Source organism: Podarcis melisellensis (assembly GCF_964234715.1).
Source record: "Podarcis melisellensis genome assembly, chromosome: 9".
In the NCBI taxonomy this organism is placed as follows: Eukaryota; Metazoa; Chordata; class Lepidosauria; order Squamata; family Lacertidae; genus Podarcis; species Podarcis melisellensis.
In genome coordinates this window covers 44,678,873-44,700,634 of record NC_138541.1, presented here as the reverse complement: position 1 = coordinate 44,700,634, position 21,762 = coordinate 44,678,873, and the positions used below count along the sequence as shown (strand labels likewise).

The following is a 21,762-nucleotide window of genomic DNA, read 5'->3' as shown; positions in this document are numbered from 1 at the left end:
TTTTTTCGTCTTGCGAAGCAAGCCCATAGGGAAATTCGTTTTGCGAAGCGCCTCCAAAACGGAAAACCCTTTCGTCTAGCAGGTTTTCCGTCTTGCGAGGCGTTCGTCTTGCGGGGCACCACTGTATTTCTTAAAAACTGTTCCCTTTAATATTCCTTAGTGTAAAAGACTGGAACTTAATGGTCTCATACAATTAAAAAAATGCATACAATTTCCAGCTGTTTACGTAAGACTAAAAACAATTCACTTTCGGACCCATTTGAATGTTGCAATAAACCACAGTTTGTCTTAAATTGGGGTGGCTAACCCCTTGTTTGGTGGCCTTCAAGCAACTTTTTCTTCTCATCCAAGACCCTACTGAACTCATCAGTAGCATATATATATATATATATATATATATATATATATATTTGCTTTCGTAGATTTTATATATATATATATATATATATATATATAATTTTTTTAAAAGTAGGCATAGCACTAGAGGTGGAAGTTTAAATCCAGCACCCTGATGGGGAATGCAATCACTCAATAGACAATGATCAGCTAGAGGGGGCAATAACTCTTCTCAACTGATCTGCATGTGTGTCTTATGTGTGTTCACACGTTGAGGTGGCTACACCTATTGCTGGCATGCAGCCCCAGGAGGGCTGGCAATGGGTGAATGCAAAAGCTTAACCACACCAATCATGATTAAACCATGCTTTAAGAACATGTGTTCCCCCTGTCACAGGGAGGAGCTTAAACAAGCCAACGCAGAACATGGTTTCCTTTGTTTCAAACAAACCACAAGCCAGAAATAAACCAATGTTTGCTCTTGGTCTGTTTCTGGCTTACCACTCATTATTTGTTTGATACAAAACCATGGGGCCATGGTCAGAAGGCACAACAAGTTGTCGGAACTACAGTTTGTGTGATCCATGAGCAATAGAGGAGAAGCCGCCCAAGTCGTCACACAGCAAGGAGGAAACATGTTCATTATTAAACTATTACTTAAGACAAACTCTGACTTAAGACATGTTAACGAGGCTACTGTAAGGATGTAAGTCTATTTTCTTCCTTTAGTAAAGAAACCTGCATTTATTAAATTTGGACAGCTTACCTTTTTACCACACATCTGTGCTGCAACAAGGTGTATATTTAAGTGGCAATTTATTACTTTGCTATAGAAGTTTCAAAGGAAGCATTAACAGTGAGAGACAACAGTGAAATGAAAGCAGAAACTCATGCCAGAGAGGAATCATCGACTGAAGTGGAAAATACTGAAAAGACGACACAAGAAAGCTCTCAACCATCTGAATCTACCCAGTTGACAGCCAGGCCTGATCTGATAAACGGTATAACTTCCCAGTTCCAAATTTATTCACATACCCACACCCCTGTTTTTAGTAAGGAGCAGAGAAATGCTGTTAATGGAAGTTTAATAATTAATAAATTAGGGCAATACAATGTCAAAAATAATTTATGCAAAGGTAACACGCTGAAGAGTTCTAATAAAATTCCAAAGTTCTCTTTAAATCTGGCCTCTGCTTATAGCTGCTCGTCAACTGTGCATCTTAGCACGGACGGCTTATGAGAGTTAAATAATTGTTTCAGTGCCTTCCCATAGGACATATGTGTTTATGCATAACAATTATAAATAGCTTTTGCGCCTCCTGCTAAATTTTAATATCCCTTAGGAATTGTGATGCAAGTAAATGCCTTTAGCACAAGTACCGCTTCTTTCATTTGTGAACTTGTTTCCACAGAGCCTGAAGACTTGGAATCAGAATTGTTAGAAGAAACCAAAGAAGATAAATGCAAAGCAAATATATTCCCTGTCATTGCTGATGTGTGGGTTAAAGAAAGAGCAGAAGCAAAGGAAGTTGTGTAAGTCACCTTCCCTTCATGTTTCCACTGGTATGAAGTTTGATTTTTGAGAGTTTAATGCAGAAATATATTGTGTGTGTGTGTTTATATTTCCTGGCTTTGGTCATCTTTCACAGGTCAGAAGATCCTACTGATAGTAGCCAATATGACAACGAAGATCTTCCAGAGGATGGGCTACTAAAAAAAATGCCTCTCCATGATGAAGCATCCGTAGGTCAGCAGTCATATTATTTATACTTCTTATAATCTAAAATGGAATTCGAGGTTTTGGGGTATTCTGTATGTCTTTTGCCAACGTGAATTGGAATACTTAGGTTGCAGTTCTGTGTCCCACAAAGCCCTGCTGCTTCTGAGCAGACATGTAAGATTGAAGTGTAACCAGAGAGTTAAACTTAACATGTCTTGTTCTTCTGGTCTGTAGGGAGTATAGTAGACAGGAGAGGGTTAACTTCCCTTCAAGAGGAAAGCCCAGGCCAAATAGCAGCAGCAGCAGCAACAACAAAATGTATGTATTTCCTGGATAGGAGGAATCTTCCAGTTACAGGACAACTTTTCAGTGTAGAAATTTCTTATGGGGAAAAAACCCATAAGCAGATAATCACATTTATCAACAAAAGAACAATAGTGAAGAAGAAAAAATATGGAGGGAAAAGAAGTTCCAAAAGTTGTGGAAAGAACTACAATTCCAGGGGAAAGTTCAGCTAGAGGGCCATGCACTAGAGGGACCTTTCAAGCCACTCATGGATTCATGAGAATTATTATTTATTTAAACTGTAGCTATCTATAGAAGCGCTTTGCTCTTGCCCTCAGAAATAGTTCCTTGACCCCTGAGGACTTAGGGAAAGAGTCAGTTAACTAAATGGAAGCAATCTGCTGCTCCTATTCTGATGGCTTCAAAAAAGAACCCTGTCGCTTCTGCCCAGAAGGCTTGCTAAAAGTTCTTGTCAGACCTATATTTGCTCTAGAAGAACCCTGGGCTCTTGAGTTATGAACTGTCTTTCAATAGACTAATGAACAGAAGGGTCTATTCATTCAGTCTCTCTCGTACGCATTTTCTCAAGCATACAGATACTATAATGAGTATTTTCAAAAACCTGGTGAGGAATGGTGACTCTTAACACTGAAGGGAAACCCTTTTACTTGGAAGGAACTGGCAGAGGGGAAGGGAAGGAGGGAGCCTGGAAACTGCCATCTGTCCCCATTTTGTCTTTACATAAAGGCTAGGCCTCAGCAATGTCATCTGGTACTTGTCACAATCCAACCCTCTGCCTCTAACACACTAGCCACACTAACAGATAACAAATTGGAGAGGCCGTTTATGGGTAGGGGAAAGCTATAGCACCCTTACCTATGTAGTCATTTTGCTCTTAAAAGCTTGAACTCTTCCATCCACAACCCACTTTGAGGGATTTTGGGGCAGTCCCACAATTAATTAGTAATTTTCAAGGTAAGGTAATGCAAGGTGCAGCATCGGCCTACAGCATATCTTATTTCTGCAGTAAATTATTGAACTGCACCTAACACTTTTTTTAAACGAAGCTTTCTGGAATGTTAACCTGTACATCTATTTGTAAAATGGCATGTTCTCTCTCGCTCCAGATACCCATGATTCCACGCAATCTGAACCCTTTTTTCAGAAAGTGGTACAGCATCAAGCAAGATTAACAGCTTTTCCTGTTCTGTCGGCACAGTCTTCCCTTGATGATTCCCTTCCAACAAGGTCACGCTCTGTATCGCCAGAAAAAACAAAAGGCAAAAACTCATTGTTGATAGGGCTTTCTACTGGTCTCTTTGATGCAAACAACCCAAAGGTAAGCATTAAAAAAAACAAAACAAAAAACACCTTAAATGTTGCACATGGGTGTATTTGCTGCATGGGTATATAATGCTTACGGAATTGTTGCATTTTATAGACTACAAAAGGATTATATACTTGCAGCCGTGCAACTGTTCTTTGTAATACTAGAAATGCACAAAAAAAATTATAAGTGCTACTTGGGAGATTATTTTTTTATTATAATTGGGGGCAATCTCCTGAAGACGTACCTGATACTAGTACAGTCATACCTCGAGTTGAAGTTGCTTCCGGTTGAGTGCTTTCGGGTTGCGCTCCGCGGTGACCCGGAAGTAACGGAATGCATTACTTCCAGGTTTCACCGCTCGCGCATGAGCAGACAGTCAAAATGACGTCACGCGCATGCGCAGAAGTGACGAATCGCGACACACGCAGACGTGGATTGTGTTCACTTCAGGATGCGAACAGGGCTCTGGAACGGATCCCATTCGTATCCAGAGGTACCACTGTATACTATTGTAATATATATATATATAGCAACGTATATTTTTTTGGAAAGTAATAAAGGAGAATTCATAATCTTAGCATGAAAACTGTTCTTGATTCTTCATTCTCCCATTTCCCCCCACTCTGGAAGAAAACAAACAGGAGCTGCTTGTTACTATCATAACTATGCTAATATAAATTTACAAGTTATTTTTGTTATTATGGTCACACGTTCACATTCTTGCTGGTTGGTCTGGTCTGCTCGTTTAATGCAGTATTCCTTTTTAGCTGCTGAGAACCTGTTCGCTCCCAGATCTTTCCAAGCTATATAGAACACTAGTTGATGTTCCCAGTGTTGCTGATGTGCAAAATCAACAGAGTCTTGAAATAGATGACATGGAGGATGAGCCCATCAAAGGAGAACAATCTGATTCTGAAGACATGTGAGCAAAAAAAAAAAAACCTCTCAAAAACTGAAAAAGTATCTCCACAAAGCATTAACTTAAAAGCTTTTTGTTAAAAAAAATCTTTTAAAAATCTAGTACAGCTACACTAAAATAACTGGCTATGTGGTAATATCTTGGTGGCTTTCATCAAGGGAATAAAATTAAACCAATGCTATGCAGTGAAAAGCAATGAAAACAAAGACTTGAAAATGTGATGCAGAGTTTTATCTTCTGTTTACAATAGGCTAAGTACTGACTGTACCTATTACCAAATCACTACTTCTTTTGCTGATGCTGTCCTTCACAGAATGCTTAAAATGTTCGAGCTGTTGAGTGTGGAAGAGCTAGTCACAGAATTGTGATGTTCAGTGCATCTGCTGCTGAGGGAAATTGAATGCCCTTGGCTAGGGAAAGACACTCTCTGGGCCCATTGAAAGTGGGGAGAGAGCAGAGAAAGGACGAGATTTTATCAATATGTGCTTTTTAAAAAAGACTCTACTGAAACATTCCCTATCTTCTCTTGGCAGTCTTTTCAGTTGCCCAGCTGCTCATATAGTCCTTGGTTTTTAAAGTGGTTCCTATGTATTCAAAGCATGCATCTTGCTATATCTTTAAGATTGTTTTTCTACTGTAGCTAATGGTTTCATAAACATGAGTGATTTTATTTGGGAGGAGAGAATTTTTCTGCATACTGAATTGGTTAGCTAAACAAGCATATAGTAAGCATTTATTGAAAGTGGTAGAAGCAATTAGAATTTTCATGCTTTGGCCACTCAGCATCCTAACCACAGATCCACTCTAAAAACAGGCAGTGGTCCACAAACCCTTCTTACCAATAGTGCCATTTTCCTCATCACTCTCTTTCAAGGCCTTACCTGATGTGATGTGTTTGGCAGTGGGGGAAAAAGCCATATTTGGGTTTCAATTCCCCTTCCCTGGTATCTTGAGACACTTCGATGGCTTAAATATTCACAGCTTAAATATGGTACAGCACAGAGCTTCTTTTTCTAGACCTGATATTTCTTCATTCCCCATCATGACAGGCTAAAAATCAAGTTAAAAGCTGAATGCTTCATCTACTGTCTTTAAGCAATATAACCTCACAAAGAAAGTTGGAAGGCAAAGGTTCAATGGCATAAATGGCATTTAGTTACTTACACACACCAAAAATAAATCATATTCATTTCAATACATTTAAGGGCTAATTCATATGTTACCTTTAGCAGCGTAACTGCTGTTTACTCTAGACTCTTATGCTGTGGTGGCAATTTATAAATATTTTCTATGCTTTGTTACTTTGCATTGTACTTTCCATAAGGATATTACCCATACAACATGGCAGCAATCTATAGAGGAGAGTTTTTGCTGCTGCATCCACCAAGTAAGAGGTAGTTCATGGCTCAGCCCTTCACAAAAAAAAAAACCCAAACCCTAACCCTGTTTAAGACCTACTTCTCCTGGAATGAAGTAATGGTATGCAAACATTTTGCGTTGCAGTATGTTTGGGGAGGCAGATCCAGATTTGCAGGAGCTTCAGGCTTCAATGGAGCAATTACTTAGAGAGGAGCCCAGCGATGAATTCAGTGAAGAGGAAGAAGCAACGTTAAAAGCTGAATGCCTAGCAAATGGTACAGAAGGGGATGAGGTTGACAACAATATCAGCAGCGAAAGTGTGCTTAATGAAGAATGGCATTCAGGTATATCTTCATTCCAGTTGAATGGTTTGTTCTTACAGAATCATAACTCTAAACGGTTTTGGTCCGTGTGTGTCTCAAACTTGGAGATAAACTCACTGATGACCCTGACTTGCTTCAAATCATTTCTACAACTTGGAAAGGCAAACTCCTAAAATAAGTTATAGAAATGATACACGTATTGTTGGCGGTGTATCTGTTAAGTTAGTCCTCCTGTTTTATCAGTCTAATAAGTTAGATACAAGGTCTGTTCAGCATTAACTGAACAAATATCTAATTTGAGACAGCACTACTGTTAGCATAGTTAACTGCAAAATGTACATTCAAAACAGCAAAACGTATATTGTACTGCCATGCAGATTGCAGTACATGAAGCACATTACTATGCTAGATCAAACCAAAGATCTGTGTAGTTCAGCCCTACATCTACAGGGCCTACAGACTCCCCAGTGTCCCTCAAAATTGTGTCTCCCAAGTTTGTACACATGCAATGCATTAATCTACAGAGAGGGGGTGCCTTTGTACAATTCCCTCCTGAATAACAAGAAGACAGGATCGCTGCTTTTGTGCAAAGTATATGAGAATGCACAGCTTTTATAGGTTCTTTCTTAAATATTCTATGTATGTGGTGAATGTGATAAGTCTTTCTGAAGTTTTATTCATTCTATAATTTTGCCTCATTCGGCCTTCCAGAGAAAGTATGCTCATAGTAAGTACTGAAACTTCTCTGGATGGGGCGAAGGAAGTGTTCAACCACTAATGGAATGTTCCCTAGCTTTGTTCATGTGGGGTAGATATACATTGGTCTGATTAGGAAATCAAAGTTGATGACATTTTTTAGCGCAGCTGGCCACCAGGGATGGGAAGTGGTTCTGCCCCACTGCAGCACCCGTCCATCAAGCACTGTGAAGCCCTCAAGCTCCCCTGCCACCCAGAACCCCAACTCCCTACACACAGCAGCCACTGTGCCGCAATACAGACCCCCATGCCACCCTAAGACCCCCACCAATGTCCTACAGAGCCCCCCATACACCCAGTGCAGACCACCCCCACCCCTGACTAGCTGTGCTACTGTGTTGATGCAAAGAATTACTACAAAACAGGTGGAACATTAAAATGCTTCCCTGTGTTTCTATTGCGTAGACAACAGTGATGGTGATAATGCCAGTGAATGTGAAGAGTATGACAGCGTGTTCAGTCACTTGGAAGAGCTGAGATATAACCTGGAGCAAGAAATAGGCTTTGAGAAATTCATAGAGGTTTATGACAAAATAAAGGTTTGTGGGATATTTTACACAAAAGAATGTGAAGGAAAATTGTCGTTATTAATTACAGTCCATTGTTGCAAGGTGTGAACTTAAATTAATCTGGTTATGTGTCAGTTAGTTGTAGGGCATATGGGGTGTTAGAGGCGGCTGTATGAAGTAGCTTGTTCACCTTCGTTCTCCACTTTGCATTGAGCTCTCACCTCTGGCTTCTAGAAGCTATTTGCATGAGACAGTGGCCACACTTCGGGAACGGCAGCTTCAGCGGGCTGGCTAAACCAGGGGAAAGTAGCCGGTGAGTCTCAAAGCCTTGGTGCGTTAGGGTCTTCCTCTGCACGCAAAGACGAGCTCTAGCAGACTGAAAAGACGAGAGCTATAGTGGGGTCCAGTGGTCAAGAAGACAGTTTTTGCATGTGCCATAGAAGGAAGTGAGGGACAGATGGGGCTTGTCAACCTGGGAAGGTAGGCCGTCTAGAAGAAAACTCTGATCCTATGCCTCTGTTGCCTTATGGAATATCTTCAGGACAAGAAAAGCCTAAGGAATAAACCCTACACAGATCCAGAGTGCAGTCCCAAAAACGGTTGGATGGCACTTCGTACGCCTCCTTCTGGCAGTTCCAGCAGCCAAGCTAATGCCAAATGTATTGCTCTGCATTCCTGTGAACCACAACAGTGAGGCTGAGAGGGGGGTCTTGTCTGGGCAGCCCAGGACCACCATACACACTGCCCAAGCCTGTACCCCAGAGAGGTCATTTTGGTGCTGCTAACGCAGCAGTTTGACTTCATCCCCAGAGGCACACTCCATTGTCTCTTGAGACAGCGGGTGCCAACAATTAGTTGTCATATTTTGGCTTCCAGAGATGATTACACCAAGTAAAAAAGAAGCAGAAGTGGCATTTCTTTCTGGGTTATTTTGAATTTTTTCAGCATTTCAGAAAGTACATTTATGTTCCTTTTCTCTTAGGCTATACATGAAGATGAAGATGAGAACATTGATATTTGCTCAACAATCGTTCATAATATTTTAGGAAATGAACACAAATACCTATATGCCAAAATTCTTCATTTAGTAATGGCAGATGGTGCTTATCAGGAAGGTAAATCAGCTGTTTACTGTATTCATTCAGTGCAGTACATTTTATGCCACCTGTTCCATAGATTCCTGTTTTGTTTGTTGCTGTTGAAATTGCTAATTCTAATATACACTGGGAAGTTACACAAGGCTCCCCACTCACAAATGTTGTTTTTAAGTATAATTATTGATGTGCCCACACATTTTCCTCAGTTTTTAACATCTACTGCCAGACTTGTATTGTAAAACCAATAGAATATATACATTTACAGTTTGTGTACATTACCAGCTTCAAGGACAGAACAAATTCTTAGGAGATATTGCCAACAAATTCACAATTGTCCTAAGAACGGCCATACTTCTGTAAACTACCCTTTTTTTGTTGAAATCTGACTATTTCATGTAATAAAGATTATAAAATGAATGGCTGCTTATAAATGTAGCTGTACACTGGTTCAGTGCAGACTTAACTATGAATGAAGGGTCAGAAATGTTAAAAAAATGGACAGGGAAGGGTATCATGGAGCCAACCACGCTGCACTTTTACATCTGCATGCTGTTAATGCTAACCAGGATTTGTACTCCTCGTACTAATTTCAAACTACTTTAAATCACGGTTATGTTAACAGTAGCAGATGTAACACTGGACTGTGGTTAACTTCAAAAGAGAGATGGAGTAAGGAATTTGCAGGAGGGAATAAAGTGTCTGAGCCTGCCACTTACAAGTCTCCTAGCTATGATCACATTTATTTGATTAATTTTTGCATTTATACCACCTTTCTGCCAAGGCACTCAACAATTTTAAAACACTAAAATAATATAAAATGTAAAGACGGCCTTCAGGGGAGCGGGGAACACAGTCCAACTAGAGCAGATCCTGATGTTTTCTGTGCCTGTCTCCCTCATACTTTCCTTTTCCACACAGGGCAGGTGGTTTCATGGGGCATCGTGGGGAGCAGTCTGACTGGGGTAGACCCTCGTGTCGTCTTTGCCTCCTTCACTCTCCTTCCTTCTCACAGGGCAAATGGCATCTGTTCATCCTGGGGGTGGTAGAGGATGCTTTATCTACTCCACACCATTATCACTAATATTTTCCGTATTTTTCGCTCTATAAGACACACTTGACCATAAGATATACCTAGTTTTAGAGGAGGGAAACAAGAAAAAAAAATTCTGAATCTGCGCAGCGCCTCTTCAGCAAAGCGATAGGAGAAATGGAAGGGGCTCTGTTTCTCCTCCCGCTTCACTGAAGGGGCACTGCGCAGCTCTCCCTCTCTGTGCGGTGCCTCTACAGCAAAGTGAAGTCAGAACAGCAGGAGGGATCACTGTGCAGCGAAAGCAGCGATCCCTCTTGCTGTTCTGAGATAGCCACACCAAGCCTCTTCAGGGCAGGGGGAGCGTTCCTCCCGTTGCTCTAAAAAGGCTTCACGCAGCTGTCCCAGAAGTCAGAACAGCAAGAGGGATCGCTGCACAGCGATCCCTCTTGCTGTTCTGGCTTCATCGATAGCTGCGCAGCCTGCATTCGCTCCATAAGACGCACAGACATTTCCCCTTACTTTTTAGGAGGGAAAAGGTGCGTCTTACAGAGCGAAAAATACGGTACTTTCTTTTCCCATATGCAGAGTTTGAAATCTTTGCAGCTTTAACTTTAGAAAAACACATCAGTCATGGTAGCTTATAAGGTTAAACTGAGCAGCCTTCAAGTAAAATGCACAAATGGGAGGTGGAGTTTGTTGAATATGCAGTATTCAAACATCACTGTCAGTCATCTTTACTCTTGGTGAATTTTCTGGCCTGCATTTTTTTTTCTTAGCTTGAATATGAGGTCTTTTAGAAGTAGATGTGTTTGGTAAACTGTTTTCCTCACTATAATAAACATTTTAACTTTTTCTTTGTTTGCAGACAATGATGAGTAAAACGCCCTGGTGACATTCTCAGCTGCATGTAGGTGTGTGGATTTTGTTGAGTAGAATAATGAGACACAATGAAAAAATAATATTTTAATGGGGCAGGCTTATAATCTTGTTGATTGCACGGAGACGGAAAAAACATGACACTTCACTGAAAGGCTGTTTATAGATTTCTTTTGACGTTCCTTCAACAGATAACTGAAAAGGCTACATTTCATTTAAAATGAGTAGCAGAGAATAGAAAGGCTGACTCAGAAACAATTTAGTGTTTGAGAGATTATCATGTATGAATAAGCCTATGTTGTATTAGGCGATACTGTTTGTTTAAATCTAAGCTGTTAAAAAGTACAGTTCAAACCACGACCTTTTAAAGCTCATGCCCACCATTTGGGGGGGGGGTCCTGTTTGGTACTGATGAAATTTTCAGAGACTTCACTTTCTGTTCAAGAGTTTATAATTTCTCTGTAATGGCCCCTTGGGTCTTAAACACACATAATATGAAAGTGAGCCTCATTGAAAACAATGATGCATTCTATATGAAGTGGTTTAAGATCAGGGTATTGAGTACTTCACCTAATGTGTTTGTGGGTGAGTATATGTGTGTGTGTGTATATAGAGGGGGGATGGATACTCTTTGGAAATATCAGTATTTTTATCAGGGTCAGTTTATTATTTCCCCCCAATCAAAGCAAATAGTGTGTCATTTTTTAAGACTCCCTTTTATTTCTGTCAAGTGGCCTAAGGAGCAAGTTTGGAGCTGGAGGGAGATTCTGCAGTTTTCTCCTATAAATAAAAGCAGCTCCAATATGATGGGGTTTTTTTCCTCTGTAGTACTATGTACTGGACTATGCCTGCTACTCATTTTTGGTCTGTAATTAGGACCATCCTAGCAGTGGCTGAGATGAAAGTTGCTACAAATGTTTTGCTGGTGGTGTTTTGCAAACAAGCTATGTATCTTGCATCCGGATCTTCCAGAGGAAACAAGTTAAATTTTACTTGATGTGTTTGTTCTCTTTCCCTTCTTTCCTCCCTCCCTCTCTCCCATGGAGGAAGGGGCACTTTATGGGGGAGAAAACAAATTCCTGTGAGATGATGACTTAAAATATTTTTAGTGTGCAACAGGTAATATCAGCGAGTGAGCTGAATCAGCTGTAATGCTTAACAGCTAGTTTTTCTGTTGAAAAAGTAGCTCTATGTCCCCTGGGTGCAATGCCAGGCGGAATGTATGTATGTAAACTCACCGTGATTCTAACACTACATTTAAAAGTTGTTTTATTTCTAACCACATTAAATAAATGCTTGACCTTTTTGTATGATTATGTGGATTTCTCTTTTGATTTCTTTCTTGAGGAAAAACGGAACAAAATAAAAATACTATTTATATTTTGTTATACTCCTAGACTGCGTTTGAAAATTCGGCCCTATATTTGTGACTGCGTTTAGATGTACCCTTTTTAAATCCTATTCTCTATCCTTCTAGTGGTCAGTGATAGCCATAGAATATCTATTATTTATAGTCTACCTTTTTATCTCAAAGACACAGGGGAAGCAGTGGTATTATATAGAAATACAATACTCCGGTGTCTTTTCCTTTGCATGTAAAATAAAGGCCGCAGACTAAGAATGGGATACAACATGGTGCTAACAGATACCCATTTATGCAACAGGGCTTCTCTTTCCTCTCCCTCATCATACAGCTCATTGTGTTCCTCCAAAAATCTGCTTCAGACGCTCTGGACCTTTGGAGGCACAGAGAGAAAAGGAGAAGCCCAATTTCACAAGTAGCAGTTGCTCTAACAAAAGACACAGATGGCCCCAACGTGGATGCAAGAGGGATACCACTATCTCGTTGTAAAGAAAATAATTTAGCATTCAAAATGGCAGTGTCATCACCAGTCAAGCATCCCTGGGTGTTACATTTTGCTTTCCACTTCTGCATGAATGGCTGGTATCTCATTTGGCCCAAGTCTCAGAAAGGGAAAGAGTTACTAGCCAGCACAGAAGGTGCTATTCCGATGTCAAATGATGCTAATGAAGAAAAGGTTGGAAACACTGGGGAAATGTTTGTCCTACTGGTTAAGAAGATGCAAAAGAGGGCTAGGTGGTGAAACTTGGGACTGTATCCCAATGTATGCTGCAGCTCTGCTGGTATAAGGGTCTTCCATGCACACAATGGAACATCATCTCCTGTTCCCTCTATTTACCCTGCTGTGTTCCCTCAAAATCCTTTACTTTACTTCCTACGTATCTCAGTTTACTAAGTCCTTAATGTTCCATGAGACTGCTTTTAGGTTTCTCGTCGCTCCCAAATTAATTTCCGCTTCCCTGTGTACTTGTTGGCATTGTAAGTCGTCACCCTTTCAATCTGTTACCAAAATCTGGATATTATAGTTCCAAAATTTGGGAACAAAGAATAAGTCTAGATTCTCTATTATAAAACACTTCAGAATCAGAATTTAAGGAAACAGGTAGACATCCACCAGCAATATTGGCTATAATAATATTCTTTAGTGTATTTATTAATTCCTAAGGCAATGACAATGGTAAACTTGTAAAACTTGATAACATATATTCAGAAAGAATCATAACAATTCTGTTACTCTATTTTAAGTAACTAAAAATTACTTCAAATTTTAAATGTTTCCAAGGCTTAAGTTCTTTTATTGTGCTTTGAAGAGCTAGCAATACTGGGGATGAACTGCAAAGAACAAGATTAACATTACTTCTGCCAGTCTCACTCTATGTAGCAGAAAGCAAAATGAAATTGACTTGATGCTATCAATTGTCGTTTCATGGTCCGTTCCACATGCTAGTAGAGCAGCAAACTGAAGCCAATAGGTTGTGTCCATTTTAATTTACTCTGTCCAGGAGTGTGTTCTACAACATATGGTAGAGAAATACATTAAGCAGTTAGCAGATTTCTGCTTTTGGTAAGGATTTGTGTGTGTGCAAGTCAGGATTAACATTTTGTATTCTAAAGATGATGAAAGGGTCCCAAGGCTTTCATTCAGGATATTCTGTGATTATTCTGCTTCCGGAAGAGAATGTGTACATTATATTCAGCATTCTCTGTGAAACAACCAAAGTTTTCCTAATGTAAATAATACTACGCCTGAAATCGTTGTGCCTTTGTTTGTGGAGCCACACAGCTATGGGGAACCATAGCTTTCTCTTTGTTATTGAAAACGGCACTGGCCACAAGTATTTGTGACAAGGTGAGTGCTGGAATCCAACTATGTCTCATAATAGGCATGTAACGGGACGTGTTACTGCCCTATGAAAAGGAATAGACTGATTTTGAATAAGAAATCTCACGACCTATTACAGAGGCAGATATCACTTAAGGGAAGGGAAGGTACAGGGTCTTTCAGGTCCCTAGAGCTGGGGTCATCAAACAGCCCACAGAGGTTGTTTGAGCAGCCCATGAGCTGCCCGCTCACGTGCTACACTAAAGCGGCATGGGGACTCGCTTCCGTGGTGTTGAAAATCGCATACACACACACACAGGCCCACAGAGGGATTTCCATGCGACTGATCCAGCCCAGGCAAGATATACCTTGCTGACCCCTGCCCTAGAGGAAGGAACGTAATACCTTGGTTGCCGAACGCAATCCCTTCTGGAAGTCAGTTTGACTTGCAAAAACGTTCAACAACCAAGGCGCGGCTTCCGATTGGCTGCAGGAGCTTCCTGCACTCAGTTGGAAGCTGCAGAAGCCATGTCAGACGTTTGGGTTCAAAAGAACATTTTTCACACCCACTTCCAGGTTTGTGGTGTTCGGGAGCCAAAATGTTTGACTTGCAAGGCATTCAGGGTCCAAGGTACAACTACATAATGGGTGGTTCCTGATGGGGATTGGATGTGGAATCAGTGCTCTTCATGTCTGCATATTTGTTCACAGCTTCCACGTGATATAGGATGTCATCAAAAAGCCAGATCATACATTTGTTTGCACTTCTTTTGGATTTCTCCTTTCTGAGGAAAATCCAGTGCAGTCACTGCTGGTGTGTGTGGTACCTTGGTTATCATTTTTTTCCTGGTTGTTTTTTCCCCCTGCTGGGTGGTCTATTATTTCTGTGGTGTCATTTCAGTGGGTGGTCTGTTGCCACACCCCTCATCCTGCTTGCTCGTCATCTAAGCACAACCTAGCCATTTTGTTTCTGGCAGCCCCCAATATGAAAAGAAATACACCTCTTTCCATTGATTGCCACATGCCGAAGGCATGTCCAGATCTGATAAGATATTCTCTCAAGGGCTCCACGCAGTAAAGGTGGAGGATTAACTGTGAGGTTGCAATAACTGCAATACATACATTCGTTGATGATTATGCCTTGCATAAGACATCTTTATCATTATTGCACAAGACCTTAGAATTTGCGTGTGTGTGTGTGTGATGGATGTTCCTTCCTACTCTTCTCCTCCAAAAAGCACAAACTTCATTTTGCCTGCACTGAAATATCACAGCTGGCTGCATAAGGACCGTAGTGTTTCCTATTGGAATCACGGATATTTTTTTAAAGGTGCATATGCACAGAATGAAAAATGGTAGTTGCGAGCAAAGGAGAAGTGATTGACAGGAGGAACCAGATGCATTTCATGAAGCTCCACCCAGTGCTGTGGACAGTAAGTGGCAGCATGGTAGTGAGCATTATGATGCAGGGATGAGGAAGAGACCAGGCATCTGAGGAAGCAAAGGCGCCAAATGTATGCATAGAAACATCAGATCTGTATGCGAGTCTGGAAGCACTCAGTGAAAGCAAACTGCCTGGAACCACAGTCTCAGGTGGCACCTATAAGTATCCATTCTTGTACAGATAGCAACACTGACTTGCAGGGCCAGCATTGTCTTAATAGTCCTCTTTTTTATTGTAGTGTGTGGGGAAATGTACAACAATGCACCAGTTCTTCGACAGATAGTGTGCATGTTATAAGATCCATGTTTGCAAATGAATTGTCTTGTATGAGAGGAATAAGTGATATAAGCAAATTATGCAAATGTCATTAAATAGGCTACAAAGGCAATAAAAATACTCAAAGGTTAAATGAATGGCAGCAGGGGGACAAAGGAGTGGAGAGCAGCACAGTCCAGATTTAACCAGGACTTGCACTCATGCAAAACCTAAGCGTAAGCAATGCAAAATCAGCATAAGCATTGCCACTGGTAAAAGCAACAGCTGTATCAAGAGAGATCTCTGTATTAGGAAGACATGAAAAGTTATTAAGTTTGAAGAGAAACCATAAGTCAGATTACAGCTTCCAGCCATTCAAAGATGTGATGATCAGGTATTACACCTGGAGGAACAAATTTATATCAGTTGATATCTGATTGTATCCCCTCGGCAGTTTGGGAGACAGCAGCAGGGAGAGAGAGAGAACTTTTTTGAGACAGGGGCAGTCACCATTTAAAACATTTCATACTAGTACATGCGTGTATCAGTTCAGCCCTCTCCTCCAAGATAAACTCTCTGCAATTATTTTGATTGGATTATCTTCAAAACAACTAAACTGCCAAATTAGGGCCACAATTCAGAGCACAATACATCAGTGCTGTGTGGCTGGTTGAATTGCTGCAGCAGTATTTTTCTAAAGAATGAGCATTTATGATTGCATAGGTATTCACTAAAACAAGAATCTTTCATTACTCTGTTATTCCTTTGAGTATTTATGTAGCAGCTGTACTTTTGTCCCCATTTATTTGCTGTTTATTTTTCATCAAACAGCCCCAAAGGCAGCTAACAATCATTTAAAACATTGATAGCAATGTATAAAGGGTTTGATCGTGATTCTAGCAAGATGCTATGTAACAGTAAATTAAAAGACAGACCCTACACAAAGGCTTATAGCCTACTAAAGACTTGGCATGTTAACAGAAGAACTGGGAGGAAATAAGAATGGTGAGTCAGAGAACACAATGAGTAAGAGAGAGGTTTTGAGGAGTCACCTAAATGGGGGAATTCTACCTAATGGAGGAAAAGAGTTGGATGACACAAGAGGATGAGCATTCCAGATATAAACCGTGGCAGGGGAGATGTATGAGGGTGCAGAAAATGACGGTAATCAGTCTTGACTAAATAGTCAGTGCGATAAGAATGAAGAACCTGGAAGAGAGCTTTAGAGAGAGAAAGATCTGAGGGAACGAGTGTCCTGGTCTTGGACGGGATTTCCAGGAACCGTAAAGTGAAGATGAGAAGAAAGAAGAAATCATTGCAGAGAATAAAAAGAAAGCAATGCAATCTGAATGATAAGCAGACAATATCAAACAAACAGTTTATTATTTACTTATTTATTTATACCCCACCCATCTGGCTGGCTTTCCCCAGCCACTCTGGGCAGCTCCCAACAGAATATTAAATACACGATAAAACATCAAACATTAAAAACTTCCCTAAAGAGGACCGCCTTCAGATGTCTTCTAAAAGTCAGATAGTAGTTTATTTCCTTGACATCTGATGGGAGGGCGTTCCACAGGGCGGGTGCCACTACCGAGAAGACCCTGTGCCTGGTTTCCTGCAACCTCACTTCTCGCAGTGAGGGAACCGCCAGAAGGCCCTCGGCGCTGGGCCTCAGGGTTCGGGCTAAACACATCCGTGATTTCTAAATTCAGTAGAATGCAGTTAATGATGGGTTCACCAAATAATATAGTAATCCTAATCGGCCAATAATAACATGACATCACTGGGGTGTGAAGGAGGTTTGATGACTTCTGGGGATCTTGTTATAACATGAGGTGACTATAATCCACTAACAGGACACAGCAGCAAAGAAGACAAAATTAACTGATAAATAAACTATAGCATACTGAGCAGGGAATGCGAAGGATAAATTACCCTTGTTCAAGATCTGATAAATCATTTGTTAAACTATGTCCACCATTCCTTGTTCATGGAAGAATGACTTCAATTTGGAACAGGTTCAAAGAACAATTGAAATAACTGGAGGAAAGGACTAGCTCCTGGAGAGCAGAGGTAAAATAAAGAATCTCTGTTCAGTTTAAAGGATTATATAATGGAAACCCAGTAAAATGGGAAGAGGTAGAATAATTTTTTGCACTGAACCCAAAGATTCATGTGTGCACACATCTTAGTTCATCACAACTTACCCTATATCTCAGTTTCAATGTAGGGAACTGATTCATAAGCACAAAGAGGAGAGTGCATGGCTTGTCTGTCAGCATTGAAAGTAGCAGGAAAACTGTATTGAGCAGGAGACAATCCCCACGTGTTGGAATTCTCACTCCGAGAAAATATTAATGGAACAGGCATTTATTTAGAAGAGCTAATAATTATACTCTCTCTCATATTACAGTGAAAGAGAAGTCATAGGTATAAAGCTCTGGAATTGGTTTTTTGCCACCAATTTAAATGTCAGGAACATGGTATTAGTCTGCATACAATTAAGATCTGAAGAGCCACTGCCAATCAGCGTAGAGAGCTTAGTATAAGTCGGTTTCCTATATTTTTATTCCACACACAAACTATTGGTGTTGTGACATATCATAAATGAATTATATTAGTCAAGTGAATTCCTCTTAGAACCTCACAGATGTTTATTATGTTATTACTAGAGAGGAATTAATTAGCTCTGTTATCACTTTGGTGCTCTTTCCCACACTATTTTGTATATTCAGCATCATCTGTTGCAGTTCCTCACTTCCACATAGGAACTGTGTTGTTATCAATGTTTTGATATCTCGTGCTTTTCTGGGTTTGTTTGGTGTGGGTTTTTTAGTGATGTTAATATTACTGCAGATGTTCAGTAAATTGAGTGTTGCCAGATTTCTTTACAAGCTCTCTAGCTTTACAATCCTCTGAAAGGCCTAAAACTTCACATTTCCTTTTTGACTAATATCTGTATACAGATGCCCATCCTTGTCTTTAGTAAGAAGTCGTTTTGTTTAGTTATCTTTTTTAAAAAAAATGTTGGCATTCCTGTTCATCCGAGCTGCCAGAAACTCACATGATCATATTTGCTATGCATCAGTTCATAATACTTTATTTGGAAGAGTTTCCCTTTTATATAACTCTCTTTGCAACTCCATAATAACATTATACAGAGCCTTGTAATTTCCTTGACAAGAAATCCTAGGAGGATTAAGATCCTAGATCTCATTACAAGATTTGAGCAATGGATGCAAATTCAGTTTAGTACTTAAACACTTGGAGAGTGGGACAAAATACAGTCTGAACCTACGCAGAGTACAGCATGCCTAAGCCAATTGAATTCAGTGGGCTTAGACATGCCTAACTCTATGAAAGATTGCAGTTTTAGCTACTTTGTGCTTAAAGTGTTTATTTTGGAGCATGTTACTTTCATCTGGACAGAGGCGTACCAAGGGGCTGGTGAAATTGGCCCCTGCCAAAATGAGGGACTGTGTTACACACCCCTTCCCCTGAGTAATAAATAACTTTCCCATGTTTATAAGATTTTGTACTTTTATATATGATTTTAGGATTTCTTCTAGAGCAAAGCACTGTTTGTCCAGTCTGGAGGGGGATGAGAGAAAGAGAGAGCATTTAAAGGTGGGGGGGCAATAACACAGCCTTTGATTTGGGGTCTCCATCAGCACCTCATTTAGGACGGTGCAAGTGGTTCCCCCCCAGAGGGCTCCAAGCCAAAGGTGTGCAAAAAAAGCAAGTGTGCCAAAAGGAATTACAGTATTGTGAAAATAATAAATATCCGGGGGGGACCACATTTTGTCCTCGCTCAGGGAACGATATTATCAAAGTCCACCTCTGCATCTGGAAAACCCTTCTTCACATTCATTGCCTTTTACTTAAAAGAATTACCTACAATTCTGTCTTTTATAATTTAATCATGAACAGACAGGGCTAGGGTTGCCAACTACGTATTTTACTTGCTGCATTGGGGGTTTGTTCAATAAAACAGGGTCAGGGATTAATGTTTATTTTCTTCTTACCTCAGTGTTTCCAGGTTTTGCCCTTGATGAGCCAAAACTTAGTGAGCTGCAGAGTTTGACATGAAAAAATACTACATGGCATCCCATGAACCACTCAAAATGTTGTGCTCCATTCTCTAAACCCGTAGTGGGGCAGAATTGTGGAGCTGCTCTCCCAACACTGGTGTTGCTACAGCTTACCTCTACAGGGCTGGTGTGGGGGCAACGGAGCGGCCAGACAGATTACGGCTTCATAGATGCTCTGCCAGAACCAACCAAGTCCCCTGTTGATGCATCTGCTCAACCCCAATCTTATCCCCATCCTGGCCCATCACAGGCACTTAATCTACAGCAACACTAGTGTAAAGCTGCTTATTGTCCCCCTGCTTATTTAACTTATATGCAGAATTCATCATGCGAAAGGCTGGGCTGGATGAATCCCAAGCCGGAATTAAGATCGCCGGAAGAAATATCAACAACCTCAGATATGCAGATGACACGACCTTGATGGCAGAAAATGAGGAGGAATTAAAGAACCTTTTAATGAGGGTGAAAGAGGAGAGCGCAAAATATGGTCTGAAGCTCAACATCAAAAAAACGAAGATCATGGCCACTGGTCCTATCACCTCCTGGCAAATAGAAGGGGAAGAAGTGGAGGCAGTGAGAGATTTTACTTTCTTGGGCTCCATGATCATTGCAGATGGTGACAGCAGTCACGAAATTAAAAGACGCCTGCTCCTTGGGAGAAAGGCGATGTCAAACCTAGACAGCATCTTAAAAAGCAGAGACATCACCTTACCAACAGAGGTCCGTATAGTTAAAGCCATGGTTTTCCCAGTAGTGATGTATGGAAGTGAGAGCTGGACCATAAAGAAGGCTGATCGCCGAAGAATTGATGCTTTTGAATTATGGTGCTGGAGGAGACTCTTGAGAGTCCCATGGACTGCAAGAAGATCAAATGTATCCATTCTTAAGGAAATCAACCCTGAGTGCTCACTGGAAGGACAGATCCTGAAGCTACAATACTTTGGCCACCTCATGAGAAGAGAAGAGAAGACTCCCTGGAAAAGACCCTGATGCTGGGAAAGATGGAAGGCACAAGGAGAAGGGGACGACAGAGGACGAGATGGTTGGACAGTGTTCTCGAAGCTACAAACATGAGTCTGACCAAACTGCGGGAGGCAGTGGAAGACAGGAGTGCCTGGCGTGCTCTGGTCCATGGGGTCACGAAGAGTCAGACACAACTAAACGACTAAACAACAAAGTGTAAAGCTCCACAGCTTTAGCCCCCCACACCAGATGCTACCTGCTCTGAACCTCTCAAAACTTAAAAGAATAACCCTGTTGGATCAGACCCAAGGTCTGCAGTATGCTATTTCCACAGAAGCTCACCAGATGCCTATTGGGAGCTCACAAGTAGACCATGAATACAACAGCTCTCTGCCACTGTTGTTCCCCAAGGGCAAATATTTAGAATCATGTTGCTTCTGATGCTGGAGACAGGAAATGGCCATCATGACTAGAAGCCATTGATTACCTTATCTTCCATGAATTGTCTAATCCCTTAGAGAGATTTAAGCTAATACCTATTACAACATAGTGTGGTAGAGAATTTCAGTTTTGAAGAGCAATTCCTATTGTTTGACTGAATCTTCGACTATGTGAGTTCTAGTAATATGGTAGAAGGGAAAAACCTCTTTCTATTCACACTATACAAATTCTACACTTCTATCACATGCTCCTTTAATCCTTTTTTTTCTCATTGAAACATCCCAAACATTGTAAACTTTCCTCATAGGGGAGTTGCTCCAACTTTTAGATCCTTTTTGTTGACCTTTCCTGTACCTTTCCATGTATGCAGTATACCAGGTGTGGTCACATCATAGACTTGTATAAAGCAATTACAAAATTGTCAGGTTTGTTTTTTTACCTTTTCCTAGTTGTTACTACTGTATGTTGCTCTTTGACAACAGCCTGACACATTTCGTCTATGTCTTAATTGAGCTGTCCACACTGACTCCAATATTTCTTTCCTCATCAGTCACTACCAGTTCAGACCCCATTAGTTTGTATGTGAATTTAGGAGTTTTGCACATGAAATACCGGTAGGTGGAATTTCTGAGAAATCTATATTGAAGGCCTGCATATTCAGCCTTCTGCCTAGCAAACCTTGCTTCCAGAACCAAATCTGCTCTTCACCCATGCCTTCTTAAATCAAAGTCATTGACAACATATGAACCATTGGTCCATGTAGCTCAGTACTGTTTTTTATTAATATATCACACAAAAGAAAAAGAAAAATATCACAACAATATCACAACATTGTTACAA

At 40.7% G+C, this 21,762-nt stretch overlaps 1 protein-coding gene across 8 annotated transcripts in view; it reads left to right on the top strand.

Moving 5' to 3' along the window:
* Nucleotides 1-11,856, top strand: part of NEK1 (NIMA related kinase 1) — a 38,906-nt gene extending 27,050 nt beyond the window's left edge. For all 8 annotated transcript variants that reach the window (XM_081925920.1, XM_081925919.1, XM_081925924.1 and 5 more), the window contains 9 exons: nucleotides 1,170-1,337; nucleotides 1,749-1,869; nucleotides 1,986-2,083; nucleotides 3,469-3,680; nucleotides 4,439-4,593; nucleotides 6,094-6,293; nucleotides 7,434-7,567; nucleotides 8,520-8,652; nucleotides 10,530-11,856. In XM_081925920.1, coding sequence (XP_081782046.1) covers nucleotides 1,170-1,337; nucleotides 1,749-1,869; nucleotides 1,986-2,083; nucleotides 3,469-3,680; nucleotides 4,439-4,593; nucleotides 6,094-6,293; nucleotides 7,434-7,567; nucleotides 8,520-8,652; nucleotides 10,530-10,543 — 1,235 coding nt within the window. In that variant the 3' untranslated portion in view covers nucleotides 10,544-11,856. The remainder of the gene's footprint in view (nucleotides 1-1,169; nucleotides 1,338-1,748; nucleotides 1,870-1,985; nucleotides 2,084-3,468; nucleotides 3,681-4,438; nucleotides 4,594-6,093; nucleotides 6,294-7,433; nucleotides 7,568-8,519; nucleotides 8,653-10,529) is intronic.
* The last annotated feature ends 9,906 nt before the right edge of the window (nucleotides 11,857-21,762 follow it).